The sequence below is a fragment of the Beauveria bassiana genome, assembly GCF_000280675.1.
Source record: "Beauveria bassiana ARSEF 2860 unplaced genomic scaffold BBA_S00018, whole genome shotgun sequence".
NCBI classification, from domain to species: Eukaryota; Fungi; Ascomycota; class Sordariomycetes; order Hypocreales; family Cordycipitaceae; genus Beauveria; species Beauveria bassiana.
The window spans coordinates 480499-507583 of record NW_007930853.1 but is presented as its reverse complement, the minus strand read 5'-3'; the positions used below and the strand labels follow the sequence as shown (position 1 = coordinate 507583).

Here is a 27085-nt window from a genome sequence, read left to right as displayed (position 1 = left end):
CTCGCTACGGAGTAGCTGTTTAATCTTTCCCTACCTAGCTTGCTGCTAGAGTCAAGACCCAATCCATGTAGCATCCATCTGTCCACCATGCGCTGGTGCACTTAGTCTGACCCACTATACCTCCAACAACGTGCTGCCCACTGTCGGTTTGTCAAGCTGCCACATCTCTTTCTTCCAGCTGCAGCATGCAATCCGACTCCAATTCTTTTTCCATCGCATTAGGTGCAGCATTTCAACGACAACAATCCAGCCGCACTAACCTCACTCTCGATCTGAACTTCGCCGACATCGCGGCATGACCTGCCGAGCTTAGCGGCGCGAGCTACCACGGCCCATCATTCGCGCTACGCCACCAGCGACAGCTTCCCGACAGCGCATACCCCCCCACGCCTGCAACAAAGCTTCACAACCTGCCCAGCACCGAGGCACCGTCCGAGGCGATAATCGGCCATAGAAATGCGGTCGATACTAGGCCTTCTTGCCCTGGGCATGTCCCTCTGGACAATGACCCAGGCGCTGGAAGTCGGCATAGTAATAACATCGGCCCAACACAGCTAGGGGCTTTCGCGCTGACGTGTCGAACAGGACCAGTCAAGGGACGGCCAACAATTCTGCGCTGGTACATGCCACTTCTGTATCAATACTACTGTACTTGACGCTAACATATGAAATAGGAATGTATAGCAAAAAGTCGTGGGGCGGTCCCGTCGACCCATTCATCCTCGTCAAGTTCCTAAATAATACCCTTCCCCAAGGCGACGATCCTACAGTCAGTCTTGTGATATTCGAGTGGAAGGATAAAAGTTTTGTGGGCGTTCCCTCCGAAAATGGCGAAAATGTAGGAATCGCGATAACACTCAGCTTTTACGTCAACGCTATCTAACACGCATCTTGCTAGAATCTTGTTCCCTGCAACCAGGACTATATAAACAGCGGCACTTGTAACTCGACTGATCTGGGCGAATTTATATTGGCAGAAAACGCCACTGAAAAGTCGAGAGCCTTCATTCTCTCCAAGGCTATCCACCTCAAATCCTCCGGCCCCATTCGATACAGCATCAAAGAGACTGGTTACTACTGCCTCTTTACTCAGGGCTTCAACGTCGATGAATACTCCGCAGTCGCAGAATTCCGCAACGCCTTTGGAGAGATATCGGCCACGCAAATTCCCAAGCTCCCATTCTACGGCGGCATGAGCATCCTTTACGCCCTAATGGCAGTATATTGGGGCTTCCTCTACTATCAGCATCGCCACGACATCCGTAAGCTTCCTCTGCCTGCCCTGCAGAGCGACCTTCTAACAGTATTTAGTTGCTGTGCAAAATTACATCACAGCGATCCTGGTTTTCTTGGTCGTTGAAATGCTCATGACTTGGGGCTTCTATGGTATGAACCTGTGCTCGGCCAGCATTGCAAACAAGCTAACTGCTTAGACTTCCAAAACACACACGGCTCCAATGCTGGCGCCAAGGCTTTCCTCATCGTTGTCGCCATTCTGAATGCAGCGAGAAATTCTTTTTCTTTTTTCCTTTTGCTCATCGTCTGCATGGGATATGGTGTGGTCAAGCCCACGCTTGGTCGCACCATGATATACGTCCGCTATCTTGCTGCCGCTCACTTTGTGTTCGGGCTCATTTACGCCATTACTAGCCTGCTCTCCTCCCCGGAGAGTGTTGGTAGGAATTCTCTTTCATCCTTGATAGATGTGACGTACTTACATTGCAATAGGACCGTTTGTGCTACTTATTGTTCTCCCCTTGGCAGGCACACTCACTGCATTCTACGTATGGACACTCAACTCACTCAACTTCACGCTCAAGGATCTTCGCGAACGCAAGCAGCATGCCAAGGCGTCCATGTATAAGAAGCTATGGTGGTGCATTCTCATTACCGTCTTGGTCACCTTTGCCTTTTTCTTCATCAATAGCTTCACCTTTGCCTCCGTTCACGACATTGACTTTGTTCCGTCCCACTGGAAGACGCGCTGGTTCGTTCTCGATGGCTGGCTTAACATTGTCTACCTCGCCGACGTTGCCTGGGTCGCCTACGTCTGGCGCCCCACGGCCAACAACCGCCGTTTCGCCATGAGCGATGAAATTGCCCAGGACGATGATGGCAACTTTGAAATTGGCGAGATAGGCATGCCGGGCGACTCGGAAGACGAAGACGAAGAGGCACATATTGGCGGTACGAAACCCGTTGGTGCCGGTCCCAGTACGGGCGGCGCCCCCTCTGGCCAGACAAGCGGCATCACATCCGCCGGTGCCGCCGGTGCCTCGATTCAAAAGCCTTCCCGCAGCGTACCTCGTGATTCGATCGAGGGCGAGACCATCTTCGCCGTTGGGGAGGATGGTGACAGGTTTTCCATTGATGACAGCGACGAGGATGTCAAGCTTGTAAACAGAAAATAGTTTTTGTCTCCTTAATGGACTTTTTCATTACTGTGTTATAACTAGACGGTTTGGATCACAGATGACAAAAAGACGGCATTAGTAGAAATAGTCATGTTCCCCTTTGCGAATTGGTTTTATGATAGGCATATAGTTCTACTCCTAAAACAGGGGTTGCTTTGTTCATGTATCATTTTATGCTTTTATTTTACAGTGTGATGAGCATTCGACATAATTATTTACTAGTAGACACGCAACCAGACAGGTTTGGCAGCCTGCCCCCATCGTCCTCTTAGCTGCTCACGTCGCCACCAAATCCCACCGGCCGACGCTGGCCGTCATTCTCGGGCAGGATCGCCAGTGCTTTGTACACCTTGCCCATGCCGCTCGGCCCACGGTCCACCAGCCGCTTGCACGCCTTGTCAATGGCCTCGGCGGCTTCCGGGCTCGCACCCTTGGCCAGCGCGGCGGCGCGCTCCCTGATGCCCATGAGTTCCAAAAAGTCGGCCTGGGCGACGGGCCCGTGGACCTCGACGGCGTCACTCGCGAGGGTGGCGGCCTCGGCGAGCGCGGTAAAGTCGACGTCGGCGCTGAGGTCGACGAGGCCGGGCGCGGCAAAGGGGCTGACCGTCTTGTGGTGGCGGATGCCGCGGAGCGAGTTGACGGGGATAGTGTCGGCGGGGCCGTAGTCGAGGATGAGGGCGGCGCCGCTCGCGGTGCCATCGGCCCTGGGGTGCTTGGCGGTGCCGCCGATGCGGGCGGCAAAGTCCGCGGCGTAGAGCGCGGCGTCGGGGCACACCTCGACGACGGCGCCCTCGGTCGGCTTGAGCCTGCGATAGCGCGGCGACGACTCGGGCAGGTATCGCGAGTGGCGCGTCGTGCCCGGCGAGAGCGTGAGCTCAAACTCGGCGGGCGGGCCGTTGGGGTCGAAGCGGAAGCTGGACGAGGAGGAGGCGGCGCTGCTGGTGCCCGGCGCCGTGGGCGAGACCATCATCTCGCGCCATTCCATGTTGGGAGCGGCGGCTGTGCTGGCTTCTGGTTGGGCGGGAGCTGGTGGTGAAGAGCTGCCGGAATTCTTGGGCGGCGGCGGCTTGGCGGCGACTTTGGCGGACTGGAAGATGTGTATAGGCAGCGCGTCAAAGAATTCGTGCGCGATGATGAAGGGCGTCTTGTTCGATTCTGTGCCGTGTCAGTACAGTTTGGTGGCCTGGGTTCTGATCTTGCGCGTACCCATAGGAACGGACTTGATAGTCTGCGTCCAGACAATGGGAAGATTATTGTGTTTTCCTGTGCTATGGTAACCAGCTTTGGATTCCGTCGTCGGTGTTCCAGGGCCACAGAGTAAGTCTTTCTGGGCTGACCTCAACTCGGGACTAGCTTCAACCATGTAGACGGCTTCTATGCTGTTAGCCATGGCTGAGAAGCGAGATATGGTCTGGGGACAAATGTCAGTCTTCGATTCCATTTTGACTGCTCGCCACTGGTCTTACACGGAGCATGTCGTCCATCAAAGTTCCTCTTCCAGGTCCGACTTCAATTATCTGGACTCCATCCTTGGGCCGACCTTGGCTCATCCACTCGGCAATGAACCAGATACCAATCAATTCACCGAAAACTTGCGAGATTTCAGGCGATGTCACAAAATCGCCCTTGAGACCAAACTGGTCCCTGCCCGCTCCAATCGCGCCAGTGTAGTACCCTCCCACATCGCCGGTAAGGCACATGCGCATGAAGCTTGCCAACGGGACTGTTCCTGTTGTCTGTTGCAGTGTCAGCGGTAACTTTCGAAAGAGAGAAGCGATGCTACTGTTGTTTTTACCGAGATTGCTTCAGAAAGCTGTTTAGCTAATGGTGTCGACCAATTCCTTTCTTCTTGCCTGTGCGGAGCAGATGAGGAGAAGCACTGTGCAGCAAAGCTTGGTCTTGGGCGCGCAACAGTCGGGGGCCGCTGGGTAAGAAGCCGTGGAACGGCGGCCACAGCGCGGCGCATCGCGTTCCAGTGCCCGAACTTTGTGGGTAAGTAGTTCAGCAGCAACTATTTGAACTGAGCCGATTAAGCAAAAATATGACTGTAACGTGCAAGTTCTGGAAAGACGGCGGCTCTCTTGTAGGTTGAGAGCTTGAGAGCTTACCTCAGGGCGCTTTTCTGGGGACATGCGCGCCACGATAAGATAACAGGCAGCGTAACGAAACTCCACCAGCTTGCTTCGATCTTGGACTTTACATCGACCGGCGAACGTATACGGAATGAATCGACGACTGAAAGGCGACAGAGTTGTTCTTTGCGGGGTAATTGAGCTATCTACACAACGATTCAATTCCGGCAAATCGCGAGACAACACGACAAGTGCACGTATAGCCTAGGAAGCTCAACCCAGCGCCTCGCGCGCCGACGTGCAGCAACATGTCTACGGCCGGTAAATCTCGATGGGCGGACACGGAAGAAGACGCTGAGCTGGAATCCAGAATTCGGCAAGAAAAGGAAGAAAAGCGACGCAGAAAGGCAGAAAAGGCAGAGAAGGCGCGCAGACTTGAGGGGGAACGGCAGGCCGCCGCTGCGGCTTCGCGCGACAACGACGAGCAGCACCCTTCCAAGCGCCGTAAGCTGACACCAGAGCAGACCGCGAAAGATGGTCAAGGGACTTTGGCTGGCGACCAAAGCCCGCCTGCAAAGTTGCTGCGCTTCGAGACGGGCTCGTGGGGCCGCAGCAGCAGCGTTGAAGACTACGACAAGCTCAACGACATTGAGGAGGGCACATATGGCTGGGTTGCGCGTGCAACGCGACGGGCCACTGGCAAAGTGGTGGCGCTGAAGCGTCTAAAGCTGGATCCCGCGGACCGCAGCGGGCTGCCGGTAACTGGGTTGCGAGAGATACAGATTCTGCATGATTGCAAGCATCGCAATGTCGTCACCCTCGAGGAAGTCGTTGTTGGCAGCGACGTGAACAGAATGGATAAGTACGTACTATTATGTCTTGTTCTTACATTTTCTGATACTTTGTAGTTCGATCTTTCTGGTTCTCGAATTTGTCGAGCATGATATCAAGAGCATTCTGGACGACATGCCGGAACCGTTTCTAGCTTCGGAAATCAAGTGTCTCTTGCAACAGCTCACTGTAGGTGTGGCCTACTTGCACGAGAATTGGATACTGCACCGCGACCTCAAGACATCCAACCTGCTGCTCAACAATCGCGGCCAGCTCAAGATTGCCGACTTCGGCATGGCTCGCTACGTGGGCGATCCCGCACCCAAACTCACTCAGCTCGTAGTGACACTCTGGTACCGCGCGCCCGAGCTGCTCCTGGGTGCCAAGGCATACGACACCGCCGTCGACATGTGGAGCGTGGGCTGCATCTTTGGCGAGCTGATTGCCCGCGAGCCTCTCCTACAGGGCGCTAATGAAGCGGACCAAGTGACCAAGATCTTTGAGCTGTGCGGTGTGCCGACTGAAGAATCGTGGCCCGGCTTCCGCAAACTCCCCAACGCGCGGTCACTGCGGTTCCCCAAGACGGCGGCCGTCACGGGCTCCCTGATACGCGCTAAGTTTCCCAGCATGACGTCCGCCGGTGCTGCGCTGCTTACGGAGCTTCTGGCGCTTGACCCAGACGCTCGTCCATCCGCCAAGCAAATGCTGCAGCACGAGTACTTTCGCCAGGACCCAAAGCCCAAGCCGGAAAGCATGTTTCCGACATTCCCTAGCAAGGCTGGCCAGGAGCGACGGCGGCGGCATGAGCCGAATGCTCCTGTGCGGGGGCAGCAAGCGGCGTCGCTGGGTGATGTGGACTTGAGTGGCATTTTGCAAGGCAGAGACCAGGAAGAGCGCGGTGGAGGATTCAGCTTGCGCATGGTTTGATACCAGGCGGGCAGTGATATTTCACATAGAATAGCCAGGTGGAACAGTATATACCCAATGATAAGATGGAACCTTGAGCAATCAATCAATCTAAACATGCGAAATATGATTGGAATTGAAAACCTTCTAATCGAGAAACAGCCATTATTAAAGCATCTCATCGAACGTCTTGTAGAGACCGCCGATTGTGCCCCACCAGTATTTTGTCTGTCCCATATCCCCACCACCGCCCGCCAAACCTCTGAACCTCGCATACACACCTACCCCAGCTTCGCCGCCTCTCGAGCTCGCTCTCACCGTATCAGCGCCCGTGGCCGCCCATACAGCTTCCTCGACGACTAAAAGTGAGAAACTTGAAAATTCTATTGGCATTGTGTCGGAACTCCGACTGAGCGAGGGCCAGCGACGTGCCCACGATACCACGAGACCACAAACACGAAAATACAGCCCACTACCCCACGAAGAGAACCAAATCCAAATATCACACACAATCATGCCATATTTCAAGACCGGACAGGAATGGCTGGACCAGTCCACGTTACTGATTCAGGCCAGCCCTACCACCGTAAGTCACCCCCCGCCCCCCTCAATCTCTTCTCCACGAACAGCATTGCTTACTTGGACCGTAGACCAAAATCACAACGCGATACTCGATAAAGGCCGTCAAGCGCCGCAAACCATCCACCGCCAATGTCGCCCCCGCCACCGGCCCCGCCACCGCCGAGAAGCCGCCGCGCGCCGAGCTCGTCCTCAAGACATTTGACCCCCGCAGCGGCGTCACGCTCAAGTATCGCACGACCAAGGCGGCCGAGGTGTCGCGTCTGATGGGCGCCGCCATGGGCCAGCTGGGCCGGAGCATGGCCGCGCTGCCCGAGGCGCCACCGGAGGAATCCATGCCGGATGCCGCTGCCGCCGCTGAGGAGGAGCAGCAGAAGCAGCCCCAGCAGACACAGCAGCCGCAGGCGCAGAGTACGCCGGCGCCGGCGGGAGGTGGCGGTGGAGGCAAGAAGAAGAAGAAGGGCAAGAAATAGACGCGGTGGGGAGGGGGATCACTGGAGGGGGTGGAATGTAGCTACGCATTATACAATAAGACAAGACGACAGGTTCATGACATGCGAGTCAATGCAGGGGTACATATTGCTCACTAGATTCAATGCGATAATGATAGCGAGGCAATGGGGTTCATTAAGAGCTGTCGCTGGCAGCCGAATAGCAAGCCTCATATTGGGCAGATCAAGCGAATTCGACACCGCTGCCGCCCTACATGACGACATTTCACGTCTCAAAAGCAGAACCATTTCACACAATGTATTATTCGTGGTAGAAAACTGCTAAAATACTCAAATCATGAACCCATTAGCACCCGTGATGCTCCCGTTTCCCATAACAATCAAAATGTATCCTCAGAACGCCGTGTTAATCCAACCTCCCAAGCAGAGTCTCTTTTTTTCGGCAGTCGCCGAGTTTCTTCATGCATCCAACCCGTGGACGACCATCTTTACAATATACATGACATAGAAAATGAGGGGGTATATGGTGGTGTAAGTAGAAGCGACTCTTTCAGAAGTCATCATCGAAGGAAAAGTCGCCACCAGCCTTGTTCTCGTCAGGGGATGTACCGTCATCGGCCTTTTTGCTGGCACTGGCCATAACACCGGCCTTCTGGTACTCGCCGACACGCTTCTCGAAGAAGTTGGTCTTGCCACCGAGGGAGATGTTCTCCATAAAGTCAAAGGGGTTGGTAGACTTGTAGATCTTTTCGTTGCCAAGAGCGACCAGAAGACGATCAGCAACAAACTCAATGTACTGCTGCATCAGGGTAGCGTTCATGCCGAGCAGACCGCAGGGCAGAGCCTCTGTGAGGAACTCCTTTTCAATTGTAACGGCATCGGTGATGATGGTCTTGATAATCTCCTTGCTGGCGCGGTTGTTGAGGTGAGAGTGCAGCAGGCAGGCAAAGTCGGTGTGAAGGCCCTCGTCACGAGAGATGAGCTCGTTGGAAAAGGTCAGACCGGGCATCAGACCACGCTTCTTGAGCCAGAAGATGGAGGCAAAGGCGCCAGAGAAAAAGATGCCCTCGACGGCAGCAAAGGCAACAAGACGCTGAGCAAAGGTGGACTCTTTATCGGAGATCCAGCGAAGGGCCCAGTCGGCCTTCTTGCGGATGCAGGGGATGGTGTCAATGGCGTTGAAGAGATACGTGCGCTGAGCCTGCTCCTTGATGTAGGTGTCAATGAGCAGGGAGTAGGTCTCGGAGTGGATGTTCTCCATCATAATCTGGAAGCCATAGAAGCAGCGAGCCTCGGGGATCTGGACCTCACCGCTGAAGCGCTCGACGAGGTTCTCGTTGACAATGCCATCAGAAGCAGCGAAGAAAGCGAGAATGTGAGAGATGAAGTACTGCTCGTCAGCGGTGAGGCGGTTGTTCCAGTCGTGAAGATCCTTGGATAGGTCGATTTCTTCGGCAGTCCAGAATGAGGCCTCGGCCTTTTTGTACATTTGCCAGATCTATGGAGCAGGATTGTTAGTGTCAATGCATTGTGCGGCCACTTTACGCGTAAAAACGCGTGTAGACATACCTCGTGGTATTTGATGGGGAAGAGAACGAAGCGCTGAGGGTTCTCTTGGAGAAGAGGCTCGTCAACCTCTTCAGGCTTGATGCCAGGTGCGACAGCGGGTGTGTCGTCCTTGGCGTCCTTCTTAGCCGCAATGGCAATGGGCTTCTGATCGATGATGTCGGTGCTGGTGGTCTCCAGGGAGGCATCGGCGGGGAGGTTCTCCTTGTTGCCGGACGAGAAATCGAGCTTCTTGACGGGAGATTCCATCTTGAAGGACTCAATGGCAGAAGCAGCCTGTGTAGCATGACGTGTTAGTCGCATTGCTGTCGGCGGTCATGGTTCACACGACGGTGAAGGGTCGACGGCGAACTTACCTGCTTCGAGGGAGTTGTTTGGGCAGCCATTCCGAAGTGTTATGTGTGAGTTGAAAAACAGGAGGCAAGCAAAGACTTAAAGACGAAAAGGCGTTAGGATTTAAGTGCCTGACGTGAATTGAAGACGCGTAGAGAATAACGTTCAACTTCAACTGGCTGGTGGCGTCAGAGGTTTTTGTACAAGCAGTAGAACGCCATCACGTGCAGCCCAACGCGTCGAGCGTGTTTTGACATGGGTCTTCCGTAAGTGCTTTCCATTCGTTTAGCGGGCCATTTTGGCTAAAAAATGGCTGGCTGCCCTGGTAGTGGAGCTGCTGCAAGGTACCTGCGCGGTACCAACAACAGCCGATAGCCCCAGATGCTCCCGCAACGCTCCAGCCACCTCAATTAAGGATGCTTGCATGCGCGACGCGTGAAGCTCACCCAGCGCGTCGAGGTATCTGCGCCGTACCAGCCCCCCTTTGCCCCCCTGAAAGGAGCTCGAGCTTTGTCTGGGCATGCCAAACAGCAAGCTTTGTCCGGGCGACGACTCGACGAGACACGGCTCCCTGCAAGCCTCGTGTATCCTTGGTCAGGCTAGCGTCATCAAATGCAGTTATCAATCAGCAAACAATGCGATTCTCACGCGCCAGTGGTGGGCCGTATCCAGCCCGATGGCCTATGAGACCCTGGACCGAGCAGTTTTGCGTGAGCTCGGAGAGCACGTCGGAAATGGGCCGTGAGTCGAAATGTTGTCACAAGATCCATCGTGAATACGCAGCCAAACAAGGGCGGAGACACGAGTACGGATATATCAAGATGCTCTGTACCGTACACAGTGTGTGTCTGCGTGAGGTTGTACTGAGTCGAAGCATTTTCTCGAAAGACTTGAAATTTATGGTGTATTAAAATCCTATCTAATTCTGCATATGATTCGTGATGCCGTGCAATTTCGTTACGCCCAACGGGTATCTCTAGTATTTTGTTGCCTCCTTTCGATAATCGATGTGTTCCACCCTGTTCGACCCTGACCCCGCCTCGCACAATTATCCCCGACGGTTGTGCTTGCTGCTCTTTGAGTTGCCAACTTCAACATCGTCTGGTCGCTTCTTGCTGCGTCCCAGCCAGCCTCGGCTCTCACGAACACGAGCCTCCTGCGGCGCAGTCACAGGTGCGGTGCCAGCACGCGAAGGTCCAGTGACACCAGCTTCCTGAGAAGTGGTCGCGCCTTGTGTACGATACGCAGGCGGCTCGTCGCGGCGGTCGTGCCGGTCTTGTCGGTCTTCCACACGGTTGCGGTCAAACTCGTTGGGATCGCTCGGATCGACAGCGGGAATGGGCAGGTTGCCCTTTTTGAGATTCTTTTGCCCCTGCTCACGGAGATATGCCTCAAGCAGTACAGCGTTGCGCGTATTCGCCTTGAACATGGCATCGACCAAGTCACCGACAAACGGCACCAGACCAATGGCAAAGTCAAAAGCAATGTTGAGGATCATTTGAAATTTCAAGAAGAATGGCAGACCACCCTCGATGTGGTCAGCTGTGCGCATGACCATGAGCGCCAAAAGGCAATCCGCCACATCACCAGCACTAGGACTGTCAGTAGGTTATCAATCCATCACGTGTATCAAGACTTACAATGGAATCAAGCCAATGGCACTACCCCAGCCAAACTTGATGCCCAAAAATGTAAATAGAGCACAGTCTAAGCGGTACGCACGACGCTTGACTTTTGTGAGGACCTTGCCATCATGCTCAGAGAGCCCTGGCGGCAAGGCCTTTCTAACTTTTTTGAACTTTGTCGTGCTCGGCTTTCCGTTGAGTCTGGTCGCGGGAACTTGTTCGAAATACGGATCCTATAGCGTGGTTAGTTTCTGCCGTTGCCGATGCAGGGAGAACCCTACCTCCGTGCCGAACTTATTCTGCAGCGTCTCCCCCAGGATCTTTTTTCCCACCATCTTTGCCACCATGGACGTCATTTTGAGGGTATTTGTGAAGTATATAGCAAGGTTGTGTTCGAGTGAAAGAAGTGCGCTGGCGCGGACTAGCCTGCGTACTTGTACTGGGAGGGAGCTTGGGCGGCCTCGTGCGGGTGAGACGACTGGAGGAGCGGCGCAGGTTTCAGGCGCTTAGGTAGAGCCAAAAAGACTCAACACTGCAAAAGCCGATGGTGAATGAGCAGAGTCGGGATGTTGCGATGATCCGCAACGGAATTCGGGGCGGTTAATATATTTTTTTGCCCATTCGCAGTTTTGGAGGCCTCGATTCCCGGTTTTGCAGTTGATGAGCTGCAGCTGTTCCCTGGTGTTGACACGAGTGATGATGTAATTTGGCGATCACTGTGCACCAGCCACACCCAGACCCAGCCACGCATTGCTGTTGCTAGGACCAGTCCCAGTCCAGACTTTTGCCCTGATTATGACCTAGTGTTGGGGGGGCCAAGTGGCTCTAGTTAGTAGCTTACTGCTTGTTCATTGCTATGAGGCCTGTGATGTTCTGCGAGTTTTTGTCTGCATGGGCTGCCTCTTGGGCTCTAGCGCCAATTGTTGCATCCCATAACGCTTGCAGAATTGCTTTACGGCAATAATCTAGCATAATAATAATCATATGCAGTTTTTTTTTTCTTTCTTCTTTTCGGTTGAGCTGAATATTTCTTCACCGGATTGTGAGCGCCGTTGTCAGATCCATCACGTGGGGTCTCGTGTTCGCGTAGATGCGTTCCAGCTACGCGCCATGATGAGCAGACGCCTTGCGACATGCGCAATAGCAGGAAGCCGGCAACACTACACGCCGACTGGTGCAACGCGGCAAAATCATGAATGCGATCCTGGCTAGCATATTTTCGCCCCTCAAGGAGTCGGCCAATTCGCGCAATGGTCAAGCCCTCGACCGCCTAGAAGGCATCTCGACGCCGACAAAGAATCGCGTAGCTCCTAGGCGCGTGACGCGCAAGTCGGTGGCGTTTGACATGACTGTACGTAAGCATGGCCTCGATTGAAGAGACAGGGGTATTGACAGAAGTAGCCCAGAGCGCAAGTCAAGCACACCCCGCCTAGGCTAGGAGACACGCTGGCCGCGCGGAAGCTGTCCAACTCGCCGAGGCGCAAAATGTGGGACAAGATACTCGAAAGCGAGAGTGTTGTAGGCGGTTCATTAGAGCATGTATCTGGGCCGACTTCGAGATCAATGGACTCTTCGATGCCCACGAACGTAACCTCGGAACCGGCTGGGCCTTCCGATGAAGGTATCGACACTACAGCCGCCGGCACGCCCAGCGCAGACAAGGAGTTTGCATTCAAACGCTTTCTCGATCACCGCTGGGATGGCGACTCTATACAAATCCGGGTCGAGTGGGAGAACGGACAGCGCACGTGGGAGCCCGAGACCATGCTGCACGACGACACGCCTCAGGCGCTGCTCGACTACTGGCGAGGGCAGCCGGGCGGACGACCCGACAACCCACGACAGCCTGGTCTTTACGAGATTCACGCTATACGCAAGCACAGCCGTGACCGCAAGCGCCTCTTTGTCGAATGGGTCGGCTTCGGGCCAGAGGAGAATACATGGGAGCCACGAGGCACCGTAGAGGATGCGGCACCCGAAATATTGAGCGATTATTGGGACAGTCTTCCGCGACCGAAGCGGCGTCGCGCACAGTGAATGCGCTCGAAGTTTTCTGTTGGAACATGTATCACGACGGAATGATAATGACATGGACCGGTGTTGCGAATGAAGGATACGGCGTTGATAAGGCGTTGCTGTGATTTGTTGCGTCACTGGTGGTGAATGCACTCTATGTCTATCATGATCTTTTGTGATTGCTAATTTCTTTCCGTCTTTGCTCTTTTACCTCGATTTTATTGTATCATTAGCATTGTAGCCGCACGGATACTTGATTCTAATCAAACAGATCATCAGCACATCAATTTAAACCCCTTGATTGAGCGCTGCACGGATACATTGCTCTTATTAACTTTGTATAGGTGAGTCAGTTACCCTTTGGTGCACGTCTCTTGGTTCTTGACGTTCTCAAGTCACCACTGGGCTGAACATGGATGTCACGCATTCATGCAAAAGACGGCAACAGCAACGCGCACCATGCAGTATGGCTTGCGTGCGTGGGTTGAAGAGCGCCGAGACTACGGCCGGCTTTCCTCTCCTTCTCCGTCCGGAAATTGGTCGTCTCGGAGCTTCTAGACCTAATCCGCATAATGGTTGGCTAACTGTCAACCATCAACAATTCGCTATCACTGATGAACAACAGCATTCGTCAGCTGCACTCACGGTTCCTTCACAGCCGTCACCAGCTCCACCTCCCCTCCAAAAAGCATCACCTCCTCGTAGATGATACACACTGAATATCCGTAGCCACACCCAAACCTCGCAGATACTGCACCGTACAGCTTCGCCTCCCGAATAACAGCTCTAGGGTACCTCTCACGCCTGGCAGCCCTGCAAAATGGTGAGTCCCATCAATCAGCCATTCAGAGACGTGGCCCATAAAAGCCAACCAAGAAAATCGAAGCATATTAGATCCACAGCCCCGCCCACACGAGAAAAATCAGTATACCACCGATATAATCTAAAATAAGTAACGGCTCCTCAACAATAACAACAGCCTCGATACACCATCATAGGCACGGTCTGGTGGTCTAGTGGTATGATTCTCGCTTAGGGTCCACCCTGAGTTTAATAACTTGCGAGAGGTCCCGGGTTCAATCCCCGGCCAGACCCTTTGTTTTTGTTTATTGGGCTTATGAGAGGTAAACTCTTATTTTTTTTCTCGAATTGGGACGGAGGACAAGGAGAATACTGCACAGGGTGTAGACATCTTTCCTGGGGGCGGAAAGCGATGCCGCGTTGCATCTGTTGAGTGGGTGCTGTTGTGTGGAAAAGGCTAACTAATTGGTGATGAATGTTTATTTATGGCGGCCAGCATGGGTGCAGAGGCAACGGGCTCTCTTGTTTTTGACTCGAAGGCCACCTAGTTCGCAAACGCACAATGAGGGTACAGTGCAACTGAAAACATATGGCCCGCAGAGATGTTTGGCGTGTGTGAACCCGAAAGACCTTGAATTGAACATGGAGAGGCGGAAGAGAACAAATAATGCGAAGGCGATAGAAATGTGTACCATGGGAGACATGTCGCGCAACCAGAAAAGATGTTGGAGACCTGATCCATGTCATGCTTTTCTACATGACGGTACTGTTGTGGGTGTTGTCCTCAACTGAATATGGCGGCTTAGGCTGGAGTTGGGATAAGAGAAGGTGATCAGGTCGCTTATTGTTCGATTGGTAATTCAAATCGATAGAGATATATTTAAGGACGATTGAACTTCCGGTAGTTTCCTCATCTTCATGCCGTTAGGTAACGTCGCGGACCGTTGGCCTGGCGCTGAGACGGATAATGGGGAATCAAGCTGATTCGTAGCCGTCCACGCAGTTATATAAGCACACAAGCTTGGCGCAGATTCAAACTTTGCAGTTGATGATACGATGAAACATTTGCGAAGAGACTGAGCGATCGCATGTGTCCAACATGGTCCTGGCTGGCCGGCCGGGCTTGGATGGCAAAGGTGGGTTCCGGTGTGGACCGATGAACACGGTCGGTTTCTTCCCGACCAGCCGGAGGGGCACTTACCGGAACCGGCCTTGGCGAGTCAATGCCTCAATAACCTAGTTAGCGGTACTACCTAATCTTATCATTCCGGAAAACAGCTGATGCGGGAGCCGAACGGGGTCTTGCCAGACAGTTGGCTGAGAAGGTGGTGATGTGGATCGATGAACACCGGTCGGATTCTTTCCGCAGCGCATCTATTTGCGGAACAGCGGATCTTACTAAAACAGCCATACCGCTAATAATTACCGCCTAGTCTTTGCTCCTGCCCAATGCTTGAAGGATCACTTGACATGGAAGGGTCCTTTGCTTGGCTTTGCGAACCTTTGCCGACAGCAAAATAAATTTTATCATGGGAGAAGGATGGCAACTTTTGCTGCGCAATTGGGATTAAGCACTATGATAATGGCATAGGGCTGGCATGAGAGTAATCCAAGTGCACTCAATGTGGTAGTAACACTGAAATTTTCAAAACCAATACAGCTGAGCCTGATATTACTTTGACAAGCGTAATAACGTCCATCGCAATGAACTAATCAGCCTCAGTAAGCGACTCGGCGCGCATGAATTGGTGGCCTAGTGCTGTGCAAGAGATTGTCGGGTCATCGCAGGTTACTCGGGTGCTTCGTGAATCTATCGCGCTAGTGACATCATGTCGAGTAGCCGAATCAATCCAGTAACCGAGCAACATCCGCGCCGCCAGGCACAAAATACACCAATTGAGCCAAAAGTCGCACTACTGACCCAGACACTCTCAATAATCTCGTAGTCCTCTTTGCATCTTCAATTGACATGTTTGGCGGCGCGGCAAGACACGGGCGCGTGCGGGGAGCTCTGCGACAGGTACCGAGCTCGAGACGGCATTCAAGCCAGTACGAGAAGACAGTCGGAAATCTGCGCATTAACCAGGAAAGCAGAGTCATTTTCCAAGGTAAGAGACCCTGAATGTAAAGTTAGATATCAAACTGACTCTTCAGGATTCACCGGAAGAGCGGTAGGTCGATCGAGTGTAACCAAATGCACGGGCTAATAGCGCAGGCAACGGCAAATGCACAAGATACGATAGCATACGGCACGCGGATAGTCGGCGGTGTGTCTCCTGGTAAAGGCGGGCAGACACATCTCAACTTGCCCGTTTTCAACACCGTCCGCGAGGTAGGTATTCCCGGTCTCTGCACGAGCCAAAGCGCTAACCGCCGCAGGCGGTGCAGCAGGTCCGGCCCCAGGTCACCGCCGTCTTCGTGCCCGCGCAGGGCGCGGCTGCGGCCATTATCGAGTCTATCGAGGCCGAGGTACCGCTCATCGTCAGCGTCGCCGAGCACATCCCAGTGCACGACATGCTGCGCGTGCACGAGGTGCTGCAGACGCAGAGCCGCACGCGCCTGGTCGGGCCCAACTGCCCAGGCATCATCGCGCCCGAGCAGTGCCGCGTGGGCATTATGCCTTACAAACAGTACCGCAAGGGCTGCGTTGGCATCGTCTCCAAGTCGGGCACGCTGAGCTACGAGGCCGTCGGCGCCACCAGCAACGCGGGCCTGGGACAAAGCATCGTTATGGGCATGGGCGGTGATTTGCTGCCAGGTACGTTCTATCGCGAATGGGCGACGACGCTTGCGCCTCGGATCAATTGGGGGCGGGCTGACATTATCAGGCACCACGCTTGTCGACGGGCTGCGGCTGTTTTTCGAAGACGACGAGACAAGAGGCATCATTGTCATTGGGGAGATTGGCGGCGAGGCGGAGCTGCGCGCCGCCGAAGTCATTCAGGAGTACCGCGCGCGCACGGAGAAGCCCAAGCCCATCATTGCCATGGTGGCTGGTAAGACCGCGCCCGAGGGCAGAGTCATGGGCCATGCCGGCGCCGTCCTGATGCCGCGCGACGTTTCGGCCGCGGAAAAGGCAGACGCCCTGAGCAAGGCGGGCGCCATTGTGGTTCCGCATCCTGGCGTAATGGGCGACACGATGAAAGACCTTCTGGGTATGTAAACGGGTAGCAACGGTATTCAATGCATTACTCAGCATCACTAGAATCGTATTACCAATACAGAATTATTATTGTTATAAGAACTGGTAAAACAGCCCAACTCCCTGAGCAATGGGGATTAAGCTGTGGACTGCCCCGGACTGCCTAAAGGGGACATACCGCCACCACGCTCATCGCTGCTTGTCTCCTAGTAATAGCGCCCAGCAAAGTCTAAAATAGACAAGGCAAGCGCTTCCTTTGTTCATGGAAAGACGGGCCTTGTTTCCGACAACGCTTGGCAACCAAAGCGGACGCCGCTCCTTTTGACTCATGCCGATCAATTTTCATCCTTACAAATTGCTGAAAAGGTGGTGTGCTTCGCCGTGATATTCGGGCTCGGCTTATATAGAACCCACTGTCCCATTGCTATGCCATTGTCTTGGCGTACGGGACCATACTGAATCAACAGACTGCACCACAAATCGCAACACATGACGACTTCTAACTGTGCGGTCGAGCTGCAACCGCTGCAGATTCCTGCACCGACAAAGCAGGTAGACTACGACCACAAGGCAGGCCGTCCGGAATCCTTTGCCGGCAACGGCCAGAGACTGGTAGACGAGTGCGCAACGCCAGACGATGCTCCGCCAGGTGCCGTCTCGGCGCTGCAACGATGGAACCATCCTCGCGGCAACGTATCTCGTGTTGCTGCGTGTTTCTGGTGCTTTCTGGTCATGGGAGCCAACGACGCTGCCTATGGAGTGAGGATCAATACAGCGAAACCATTACAGACTTGATTACTGACGTGTGCAGCCTCTTCTCCAATCTGTAGGTCTTTCACGATGTCGGCACGAACCACACTAACCCCCCATAGCTCATCAGCTACTACGATCTGACTTATACTGTCGTCTCGCTCGTCTTCCTCTCCCCGGTTGTAGGCTATATTAGTTCGGCGCTGCTCAACAATCACCTGCATCTCAAGATTGGCCAGCGCGGTATCGCCATCTTGGGCGGTTTGAGCCACATTCTCGCGTACATCGTCATTGCGACGCACCCGCCCTTTGTCGCGCTCGTGTTTGCCTTTATGCTGGCGGGCTTCGGCAACGGCATCTACGACGCAGCGTGGAACGCATGGGTGGGAAATCTCGACAAGTCCAGCGAGCTGCTGGGCTTCTTGCACGCCTTTTATGGAATTGGCGGTGTGATAAGCCCTTTCATCTCGACGGCCATGATAACCAAGGGTGGCCTCTCTTGGTATGCGTTCTACTATATAATGGTATGTAATAATTTCAACCGATCTAGGACTGGGCTAATTGATCAGATCGGCATCGCCGGAGTTGAATTAGTCTCTCTAACAGCAGCATTCTGGAAATCCACTGGGCCTGTTTACCAAGCCGCCTATAAAGAGTCTCAACAAACACAGATCAGACATGAGACTGGCCTTGGCGAAGCTCTGTTTAAGAAGCCAGCGGCACGTGTATCTTGGGTCTCTGCGCTCTTCCTGCTGTTGTATGTTGGTGTAGAAGTTGCTCTTGGAGGTTGGATCGTGACTTTTATGAGCAAAGTTCGCAAGCAAGACGACTTTTCCAGTGGAATGTCGGCAGCTGGCTTCTGGCTTGGCATTACGTTTGGCCGTGCGATACTGGGCTTTGTGACCCCCAAGATTGGTGTCAAGCTGGCCATGTCGGTATGTATGCCATACTCGCACCGACTTCAACATGCTGACCTCGCCAGATATACATTGGCTGCGCCGCTGCACTTGAGCTCATTTTCTGGCTTGTGCCCCAATTCATCGTTTCTGCCGTTGCCGTTTCGCTACAGGGCTTCTTCCTTGGCCCCATGTTTCCCGGTGTTGTTTTGGTTGCCAGTAAGCTGCTCCCTAAGCACCTGCATGTAGTCGTTATTGGTTTTGCCGCAGCCTTCGGCGGATGCGGTGCAGCCATTTTGCCATTCGTGACAGGTCTGCTGGTGCAGGGATCCGGCCCGACCGTACTGCAACCGATCATTCTTGCCCTGTTGGTGGTGATGCTCGTTGTTTGGCTGCTTCTGCCGCGAATCGACAAGAAGCGCGACTAAGTCTTGCAATGTATTTCTATACTGTGCATCAACGGGATTAGCAGGCAATTATCATCAAGAAAAGCTTATAATTGATTTATTCGACAGCGCCTCTCGTCTACATGTCCGGCACGGGGTCGACCTTTTTGATGACACGAGCGGGTGTTCCAAGGGCGACGGAAAAGTCGGGAATCGACTTTGTCACGATGCTGCCCGCACCAACCGTGCAACCCTTTCCTATGGTGACACCGGGCATGATTGTCGTGTTGCCACCGATCCAGCAATCATCACCGATGACAACGGGTGTGGCATACTCGACGCCGTCGCGACGGGACTGCACACCAGTCTCGTGGGTGGCGGCGAAAATGGACACAAAAGGTCCAAACTGAACACGATTGCCAATTTGTACAATGGCACAGTCCAAGATGACGAGACTACACCATCAGCTGTGTTTCCCTCAGAGTAAAAGTTCAGCTTACTTGAAGTTGGAGTAGAAATTGTCGCCAATGACAATATTGCAGCCGTAGTCGACGTTGAGAGGAGGCTCAATATAAGCGCCTTTACCAATCTTGCCAAAGATGTCGCCGAGCGCCTTTGTGCGATCCTTTTCAAGCGACTCTACAGTGGCGTCGTCGGGAAAGGTAGTATTGTATCTGAATGTATTTAGCGACGTCTTTTGCCTTGATGGTGCCGGCGTAACGTACTTGTGCATTAGACGCCTCGCACGGAAGCGACCTTGGACCAGCTCAGGAGCTTGGGCATCATAACTTTTGCAAACAGTTAGTTTGCTTCGTAGTATGGAGAGGGAGGGAGTGCACCAACAGGACACCAGAAATCATCTTTTCATAGTCGTCGCACCAGGGAATGTGCTCGAGCGTCTTGGCCAGCTCAAGGGCGGCTTGGTTTCTTTCCGTGGCAGCCATGGGTCAATGATCCGTTGTCGATTATTCTGGTCATGACCAGAGATGCACAGTTGGAAACGGGAAATGGCCAGTTTAAATAACGGCGGCACACCGTGAGGGTCAAATGAGGAAGTTCCGAAGTCGAACCGTCGGACCGACAACACGGCTTGGCTAGCTTGGTCGGGCGTTGAAGTTTGTGGGGGGTTCAGATTCCCCAGTCTGGGCCTGCCTGAGCAGTTGTTGGATTGGGGTTGCACGATTTTTGTGATTGTCGTGGCCAGAGGCGGCGTAGGCCGGGCTGAGAAAATATAAAGACAGGGCTAATTCGGCGGCGCAGATGCCATTTGTAACCCCCCCGAGTAAGAGCGACTCAAAATGAGGCTACATGTCCTTGCCTTTGCAGTGTCGGCCGCCGCGGCTGCCGCCAACTACTACAACGACGCCATCTGCCGCAGCAGCCTCGACTGTCTCAGAATCTGCAAGCACGGCGACTTCAAAGTCTACCAAGACTCGGCCGGCCAGCCGCAGCTCGAGTGCGCCGAGGGCATCATCGAGTACAGCCGCAAGACGTGCCTGTCGCGCAACGGCAGGGGCGACGAGAACATTAAACTGCTCGGCGGCGCGTGCGTTGGGGCTCGCGGCCTGATTTGCGAAAATTACTGCGTGGTGCCGACGACAATGACGATGCTGGAGGGCCGCCGCTTTGAAGACGAGTGCCGCGCTCTGCAGGGCATACCGTCGACTATTGTGGGCGGGCTGACGGAGGATCAGGCCAAGGGGCAGGAATCTTGCTCGTGGTCGATTGAGACGAGATGAAAAAGCTTCTAATAGTAGCAACGGAACGAACGGGTCTGGGTGCTTGTTGATTAGATGATTCGTGGTTGCATATGCTGGGGAATTGGGGTGCCGAGTTGGAGAGTAGCCGAGGCCGGGCTTTGACATAGCCGTCAGGCGCTGAAATGACCTGTTGATAGGTAGAGGATTTGGTGGATAGGTAGTACCTAGAGACGCTAGCAAGATGTAGACGAATACATGTCTATGTACGGTATCGTGCTCTGTATTTAATGATGCTTTAGGAATTGAATTATCGGAGCATGTACGCAAGGTGGTATGCAGCGTAAATTAACACGATGATTATGTATTATAATTTACATGCCCATCCAGGACCTACATCTTGGACGGCACCCACTTTGGCTTCTCTTTACTCGCAAATGCCATCAAACCCAACTTGATATTCTCGCCATTAAGCAGCTGTCGCATATAGCGCTCGTCCATGATTTGCGCGGCCCTCTCGACGCTGGCCGTCTCCCAAGCTTCTCGCAGGCCCGCGCGGCTTATGATGATGGCGTCTGGTGACGATTCGGTAATCTGCTCCGCCAGGGCCACGGCCTCGGGCACAACGCTGTCCTGCGAGGCGGCGATGCGGGCGAATCCGTGGTGCCTGACCTCCTCGGCCGTGAGTGTGCGCGCTGCAAGCACAATTTCGGAAGCTAGCTGCATGCCAAAAATGCGCACGACGCGGGGGATGCCACCAGCGCCCGCCCATACGCCTCTCTTCACCTCGGGCAGACCAAATGTTGCCGTGGGTGACGCGACAACCATGTCGCTATTTCCAGAAAAAGAAAATTAGCAGGAAAGTTCTCATGTGAGCTCACAATTGGGTAAAAGTCTCGACTTACCAGTTCAAAGCCAGCTCAAAGCCGCCCCCTAGAGCTAATCCATTGACGGCCGCAATCACCGGCTTCTTGCCGAGGCGTCTGCTGAGACCGCCGAAACCTGTCGGCGGCAGAGTAGCCACGTTGGACTGTTCCCCCGAGAGTTGCCTCTCCATCAACATTTTCAGATCCTGGCCTGCGCAGAATGCCTTTTTCCCCTTGCCCGTAATCACAGCCACTCGCAGCGAGGGCTCGTCATCAAACCATTGAAACAGCCTCTCGCCCTCATAGTGGCCATCGGTATGGATGGCATTCATTGACTTTTCGCGATTAATGGTGACGAGGAGCACATATGGCGCCGGGTAACTGAGCTCGTAAACGGTGACCTCTGGAGGTTGAGTCTCTAGCTTGTCCGCCATGGTGTTGGTTTTCTATGTTTTCCGGATATAGGACGGACTTTCTATGTTTTCGAGATATGGGATGAGATTTCTTCGTAGATTGTAGAAGAAAACGTTCAAATAGAATGAAAAGATGTGTTTATGGATATGCTGGGGTTGTCTGGGGAAAACTAGCCTTTCCCGTGTGGGAACCTCGGGCCAGAAAAGTAGTTAACAATCTAAACTAGCTCCCCGCAGCACATAGCCGATTATGATCAACTGTGCGTTGGCAGCTTTTTCTTGTCAAGAATAAAACTTCTCTTTGTAAAGCATCAACATAACCACAGTGTTGATAGCAAGCAAAATAAACACCCAATTAGAGAATCATTCCATTTGCCAAAGAAAGCCGTCTGCAATTGACTGCAGGCTAGCCGCGCATCAGCAAACATGTCGCCAAGTCGAGCCACTCCCATTATCATTGGTGTTGGCGATGTTAGAAACAAATCTAGCAAGCCAGAGGACGCCATCGAGCCCTCAAAAATGATGGTCGGCGCCATCCAAAACGCCATCAAAGACACAGGTCTCGATGCCGGTGCACAGAAACAGCTTCTCGGCGATGCAGATAGCTTGCGCATCATTCCCACGTGGACGTGGGCTTACAATGACTTGCTGAGCACTGTAGCCAATGATCTGGGAATTAGGCCGGCAACGAAAGAGATGCCGACGCACGGCGGCAACCAACCTGCATTGCAATGCGACGAAGCAGCCAGAGCCATCGCCAACGGCCAGAGCAAGGTGGCCATTCTGACTGGCGGCGAGGCCATGGCTTCACGTACGTAGCGCATCCCTTTTATCGGGGTAATATTAACAGAGTCAGTTGCGGGTTGCCAGAAAGCAGGCCAAATGCCACCGCCGGGCTGGGTCGAGCCTGATCCGGACGGCAAGACATTGTCGATGGATTTATCCATTTTGGGAGATGGTAATTCCACCTTTGCCCGCTGATGAACATTCACTGACTAGATAGGTGCTGGTGCACGTCACTCCGTCGGTCTTCCCATCCATGTCTACCCTTTGTATGAGATTGCGCGCCGCGCACATCTTCACCACACTGCACAGCAAAATAACCAGGAATCGGCCACCATGTACGCTTCATTCGACGAGATTGGCTCCAAGAACAAATACTCGTGGAATTATGGCGAGAAGCCGAAATCAGCTGAATTCATCGGCTCCATCTCGAAGCGAAACCGCATCATCTGCGACCCTTGTAAGTTCTTTGGCCAGAAGGAGCAATGTATGATGAGCTAACAGAATGTACCAGACCCCCTACTGATGAATGCCTTTAACGGTGTCAATCTGTCGGCTGCCTGCATCTTGACGTCGACGGAGCATGCTGAGAAACTCGGTATTCCTAAAGACAAGTGGGTGTATATTCTTGGCGGAGCCGGTACTCACGAAAAGGACAACTGTGAGTGATTCTATCGTAATCTCAAGAGTCGAACTAATAAAGTAGTCTGGGAACGACCTGGGTTCGCTAGCAGTCCAGCGATTACAAACTCGCTCAATTCTGCACTGCAAGTCTGTGGCCTGAAAAAAGAGCAGATTGACGTTTTCGATTTTTACTCGTAAGTCAACCTGAGACAATGCCAAGTGCTACGCTGAGACATCTCAGATGCTTCCCGATTGTCCCCAAGCTTGCATGCGATCATTTCGAACTCTCGCCCACCACTCCGGAAAAGCCAATTTCACTCTTGGGCGGACTAACATCATTCGGAGGCGCCGGAAACAACTACTCCATGCACGCAAGTACAGTCTCACTTTTGAGAAAGCAAACATACTGACAGCCTCAGGCGCTCACGGCCATGACGCGAGAGCTGCGCAGCCGCAAATACAACAACGGCCTGATTCTTGCCAACGGCGGTATGCTCACGCATCAGTACGTTGTCTGCCTCTCAGCACAACCTCGCAAGGACGGAAAGGACTACCCGTTGGAGAACCCGTTGCCTCTTGTCGTGCAGGACCCGGCGCCACCATTTGCCGAAGACGCCACCGGCCCCGCCACCATTGAAGTCAGTTGCCGATGCAGGTTCTGGGCCTGATCACCTCATGCTGACACAAGCCCACAGACTTATACAATCGAGTATGATCGCTCTGGAGTACCCAATCTCGGCCTCATTGTCGGGAAGCTCAAGACTGGCGAGCGGTTCCTCGCGAATCACGGCGACGATGCGACGCTGCAAAGACTGGCCCAACGTTCCGTGGAGCACATTGGTGAGGCGGGCGTTGTACGAAAGGAAGACGAGAGGAATCTCTTTTACTTTGACGCCAAACCGAACCTGTAAAATACAAGATGCAATTGCTAGAGACAATTATAGAGTTTTAAAGCTCGGAGCAGGCATCAATGACAAACTGCACGTGACGTATTTCGTGACGTATTTCAATGCGACGGTGAGATCCTTCTAGTGTGCGTCAGCTCCAGCCTCGGTTGATGAACCTGTTAGTTAGCGTGCGTGCTCTTGTGACATTCAACGTCTCATTCCGCGACGAGATATCAATCAGCCTTTAGATACCATCCTTTGAAAATGGCTTGCGCAGACTGTTTCCGCGGCAACATCCACGAGGGCCAGCCCAAGGGCGAGGTTGGCAATGTCCACGGCCTCGACACGTATATTTCGCGCCCGCCCAAGGGCACCCAGTCGCGCGGCATCATCGTCATCATCCCCGATGCCTTTGGATGGAAATTTGGTAATAATCGCCTGCTTGCGGATAACTATGCCGAAAAGGGCGACTTTACCGTCTACCTCCCCGATTTTATGAATGGTAGGCTGCAATCAATGGCTTGCCAGTGCACCCAAGTGCTGATTCTCGCCAAGGCCATGCCGCTCCCTTGAGAATGTTTGATCATGGCCGCGCATTTTCGACTTCATCCAACATCCTCACCAAAATGTCGGTGAGATTGTGTGTTGACAGTACCTACTTTGAAGCATACTGAACTTTTTTTTGGGCAGCTACCACGTCTTTTGGGCCGTGCTGGACATCATCCCGTTCTTCTACTACTGCAACCCCGGCAAGACCTTTCCCGTCGTCAAGGGCTTCTTTGAGCAACTGCGCAAGGACGAGGGTGCCACGCAGCCAATCGGCGCTGCTGGCTTCTGCTGGGGCGGCAAGCACGTCGTTTTGCTGAGCCACGGCTACGAGATTGACGGCAAGCCGCTCCTCGACGCGGGCTTCACGGCCCATCCCAGCATACTGAGTATTCCCTCCGACATTCAAAAGATTCAGCGCCCCGTCTCGTTTGCTTTGGCGGCCAAGGATGACCAAATCTCACCTGCCAAGGCTGAGAAAGTCAAGGCCATTGTGGAAGCTCTCCCGAGCCCCGCGACGGGCGAAGCATATGTGATTCCGGGGACTGGCCATGGCTTTGCTGTGCGTGCCGACTTGACCAAAGATGATGTGGCTGCGCAGGCGGCCAGGGCCGAGGACCAGAGTGTTGACTGGTTCAAGAAGCACTTTTAACGGGACGCTATGAAGAAAGAATATGATTTTATGTAATGCTTTGCACTGTGTTCTAGTCTAGGGGACCACTTGTATGAATGGTTTACAGTGTATTCTATATGAACCACCAAGATGAAGGCTCATGTTTTGGCGAGCTCAACGGCCTTTTGTGCCGCCTTTCCGAAATCAGCCTCCACGTACAGCCCTAGATCCGCATCCGCGAGCTTTGACCAGTCAGCACTTTGCAAGTGCGTCGCAGTAGTAATACTTACAAGTTGTAATCCCGCTTCCGAGTTTGTGCCCTGAAGACGAACCACCATTGGGACGTGGATATTCATCTCGCTGGCTGCGCCAATGATGGACTCGGCAATCATGTCACATCGTGTGATGCCTACAACGGGTTAGACAACGGATGGTATTTTCTTGCCGTGAGAAGTAACGTACCGCCGTAGATGTTGACGAGGATGGCCTTGACGCGCTCATCTCTGAGGATAATGCTAAATGCCTGCATCATCGTCTGCGTCGTCGCCTGGCCGCCGGCATCGAGAAAGTTTGCGCTCTTGCCGCCTGCCAGGTCAATGGCATCATTCGTCGCCATGGCAAGCCCTGCGCCGTTGACGACGTTGCCAATGTTGCCGTCCATGCGCACGTACACGAGGCCGTACCGTTCCGCCTCGACCTCGTCGCGCACCTCTTGCTCCTTGTCGCGCAAGGCAAAGAGGTCGGCCTGTCTCTTGTGCGCATCATCATCAAAGATAAACCTCGAATCCAGGCAAACAAAGGCATGGTTGGAACGGGCCAGTGAGCAGACTTCGAGCAGCATGCCTTCCTTTTCGACAAAGATCTTGTGCAGGGCCCTGAGTGTCTTGCCGAGGCTGGCAATCTCAGTGACGTGGGATACACCAATGTCCAAAGCGATGCGCTGGACGAGAGACTCGGGCACACCCTCGGTCAGTGTAAAGTTGTACGAGCGGATGCTAGCTGGGTGCTGCTCGGAGATGGAGCGAATGTCCTGGCCGCCGTGCTTGGAAAAGACAATGGCGGGCTGGTAGTTTTCGCGGTCAACAGTCATGGCCAAGTACCATACTTCATCGTGTGATGCTGGCTGTGAAATGTACAGCTCCTTGGCGACCATGGCGCCGTCGGATGGCCGTAGAAGCTCAGCGGCGAGCTTGACTGCCTGCTCGGGGCTGCGAGCCACCAGACCGGCGGCTTCCTGCTCTGCCAAAGATGTTTTTCGCTTAAGAAGCTGCGCACTTAGCCGGCTATTATTTCCTAGAAGCATCCGTTAAATCGTTGACTCGGAGCATTGGAGATGGTCCAACGTACCGAGCTCTTCCACCGCTGCTCGAGCTTCCTCGGCGCTGCGCGCAACGAGGCCCCTTGGCACGGCAGCACCGGCCTAGTTTTGTAAGCTGCAAGTAAAGGACCAAAAAAAAAAGAAATAAAAAAAAATAAAAAAAATATAAAAGCAGCAATCTCACCTCTTTCAATAGTTCTTGCGATTGATATTGGTGAAGTGTGAGCCTCCGCACGTGCTGTCTAACGACAAGCTACTCATATCAGCCTACACTCAGACTTGGCTGTTGTTGGTATGAGGCCTACCTGAGAGCTCGACCTCCAAAGACGCAGAGCTGATCTTTGCAAAGCCATTGAGTCTGATGAATCAAAAAATACACCGAAGTTCTCTTGGAGATGTTTCTTACGTCCAAGTTGATGTTTCGAAACCTCAATGCAATTTGTGTGTTTAGTTGCCGGCCACTAGCCGGCTTTATGATGGCTTCTCGCGGGGTATCAACGTCGTCATGGGAATACAGTTAGCGCCCGGTTATATGACATTGCGAGCTTGGTCCGGTACATAGTTTGAGC

General features: G+C 53.5%; 15 protein-coding genes across 15 annotated transcripts; 9 read left to right on the top strand and 6 right to left on the bottom strand.

Moving 5' to 3' along the window:
• Positions 1-456: 456 nt before the first annotated feature.
• BBA_06374 (Transmembrane receptor, eukaryota) lies at positions 457-2411 on the top strand (the record flags this gene model as incomplete). The annotated part of the gene is made up of 7 exons (XM_008601471.1): positions 457-531; positions 586-619; positions 675-838; positions 899-1262; positions 1312-1386; positions 1434-1676; positions 1729-2411. The coding sequence occupies 7 exons, from the start codon at positions 457-459 to the stop codon at positions 2409-2411; spliced, it is 1638 nt and encodes a 545-aa protein (XP_008599693.1).
• Positions 2412-2682: 271 nt separating this feature from the next.
• BBA_06373 (DUF185 domain-containing protein) lies at positions 2683-4380 on the bottom strand (the record flags this gene model as incomplete). The annotated part of the gene is made up of 4 exons (XM_008601470.1): positions 2683-3569; positions 3621-3825; positions 3881-4150; positions 4210-4380. 4 exons carry the CDS (start codon positions 4378-4380, stop codon positions 2683-2685), a joined length of 1533 nt encoding a protein of 510 aa, XP_008599692.1.
• Positions 4381-4794: 414 nt separating this feature from the next.
• BBA_06372 (cyclin-dependent kinase G-1) lies at positions 4795-7275 on the top strand (the record flags this gene model as incomplete). The annotated part of the gene is made up of 4 exons (XM_008601469.1): positions 4795-5348; positions 5395-6238; positions 6420-6809; positions 6874-7275. 4 exons carry the CDS (start codon positions 4795-4797, stop codon positions 7273-7275), a joined length of 2190 nt encoding a protein of 729 aa, XP_008599691.1.
• A 529-nt stretch (positions 7276-7804) lies between these two features.
• On the bottom strand, positions 7805-9206 carry BBA_06371 (ribonucleotide reductase; the record flags this gene model as incomplete). The annotated part of the gene is made up of 3 exons (XM_008601468.1): positions 7805-8752; positions 8824-9096; positions 9177-9206. 3 exons carry the CDS (start codon positions 9204-9206, stop codon positions 7805-7807), a joined length of 1251 nt encoding a protein of 416 aa, XP_008599690.1.
• Positions 9207-10201: 995 nt separating this feature from the next.
• On the bottom strand, positions 10202-11134 carry BBA_06370 (PH domain-containing protein; the record flags this gene model as incomplete). Its single annotated transcript, XM_008601467.1, has 3 exons — positions 10202-10745; positions 10794-11011; positions 11060-11134. The coding sequence occupies 3 exons, from the start codon at positions 11132-11134 to the stop codon at positions 10202-10204; spliced, it is 837 nt and encodes a 278-aa protein (XP_008599689.1).
• An 836-nt stretch (positions 11135-11970) lies between these two features.
• On the top strand, positions 11971-12815 carry BBA_06369 (chromo domain-containing protein; the record flags this gene model as incomplete). Its single annotated transcript, XM_008601466.1, has 2 exons — positions 11971-12129; positions 12180-12815. The coding sequence occupies 2 exons, from the start codon at positions 11971-11973 to the stop codon at positions 12813-12815; spliced, it is 795 nt and encodes a 264-aa protein (XP_008599688.1).
• A 1879-nt stretch (positions 12816-14694) lies between these two features.
• On the top strand, positions 14695-15028 carry BBA_06368 (uncharacterized protein; the record flags this gene model as incomplete). The annotated part of the gene is made up of 2 exons (XM_008601465.1): positions 14695-14731; positions 14874-15028. 2 exons carry the CDS (start codon positions 14695-14697, stop codon positions 15026-15028), a joined length of 192 nt encoding a protein of 63 aa, XP_008599687.1.
• A 536-nt stretch (positions 15029-15564) lies between these two features.
• BBA_06367 (succinate-CoA ligase) lies at positions 15565-16758 on the top strand (the record flags this gene model as incomplete). The annotated part of the gene is made up of 5 exons (XM_008601464.1): positions 15565-15703; positions 15750-15766; positions 15811-15927; positions 15975-16353; positions 16424-16758. The coding sequence occupies 5 exons, from the start codon at positions 15565-15567 to the stop codon at positions 16756-16758; spliced, it is 987 nt and encodes a 328-aa protein (XP_008599686.1).
• A 468-nt stretch (positions 16759-17226) lies between these two features.
• Positions 17227-18811, top strand: BBA_06366 (MFS transporter, putative; the record flags this gene model as incomplete). The annotated part of the gene is made up of 5 exons (XM_008601463.1): positions 17227-17496; positions 17549-17563; positions 17610-18011; positions 18057-18422; positions 18470-18811. 5 exons carry the CDS (start codon positions 17227-17229, stop codon positions 18809-18811), a joined length of 1395 nt encoding a protein of 464 aa, XP_008599685.1.
• Positions 18812-18908: 97 nt separating this feature from the next.
• On the bottom strand, positions 18909-19713 carry BBA_06365 (galactoside O-acetyltransferase; the record flags this gene model as incomplete). Its single annotated transcript, XM_008601462.1, has 4 exons — positions 18909-19224; positions 19270-19443; positions 19495-19557; positions 19613-19713. 4 exons carry the CDS (start codon positions 19711-19713, stop codon positions 18909-18911), a joined length of 654 nt encoding a protein of 217 aa, XP_008599684.1.
• Positions 19714-20067: 354 nt separating this feature from the next.
• On the top strand, positions 20068-20508 carry BBA_06364 (uncharacterized protein; the record flags this gene model as incomplete). The annotated part of the gene is made up of 1 exon (XM_008601461.1): positions 20068-20508. The coding sequence occupies one exon, from the start codon at positions 20068-20070 to the stop codon at positions 20506-20508; it is 441 nt and encodes a 146-aa protein (XP_008599683.1).
• A 351-nt stretch (positions 20509-20859) lies between these two features.
• On the bottom strand, positions 20860-21766 carry BBA_06363 (enoyl-CoA hydratase; the record flags this gene model as incomplete). The annotated part of the gene is made up of 2 exons (XM_008601460.1): positions 20860-21298; positions 21372-21766. The coding sequence occupies 2 exons, from the start codon at positions 21764-21766 to the stop codon at positions 20860-20862; spliced, it is 834 nt and encodes a 277-aa protein (XP_008599682.1).
• Positions 21767-22171: 405 nt separating this feature from the next.
• On the top strand, positions 22172-24063 carry BBA_06362 (thiolase-like protein; the record flags this gene model as incomplete). Its single annotated transcript, XM_008601459.1, has 7 exons — positions 22172-22556; positions 22749-22988; positions 23043-23189; positions 23235-23346; positions 23394-23532; positions 23572-23790; positions 23848-24063. The coding sequence occupies 7 exons, from the start codon at positions 22172-22174 to the stop codon at positions 24061-24063; spliced, it is 1458 nt and encodes a 485-aa protein (XP_008599681.1).
• A 240-nt stretch (positions 24064-24303) lies between these two features.
• BBA_06361 (dienelactone hydrolase family protein) lies at positions 24304-25237 on the top strand (the record flags this gene model as incomplete). Its single annotated transcript, XM_008601458.1, has 3 exons — positions 24304-24541; positions 24595-24667; positions 24730-25237. 3 exons carry the CDS (start codon positions 24304-24306, stop codon positions 25235-25237), a joined length of 819 nt encoding a protein of 272 aa, XP_008599680.1.
• A 119-nt stretch (positions 25238-25356) lies between these two features.
• On the bottom strand, positions 25357-26869 carry BBA_06360 (Succinyl-CoA synthetase, beta subunit; the record flags this gene model as incomplete). Its single annotated transcript, XM_008601457.1, has 6 exons — positions 25357-25440; positions 25489-25607; positions 25661-26491; positions 26546-26618; positions 26701-26754; positions 26822-26869. The coding sequence occupies 6 exons, from the start codon at positions 26867-26869 to the stop codon at positions 25357-25359; spliced, it is 1209 nt and encodes a 402-aa protein (XP_008599679.1).
• Between the last annotated feature and the right edge of the window lie 216 nt (positions 26870-27085).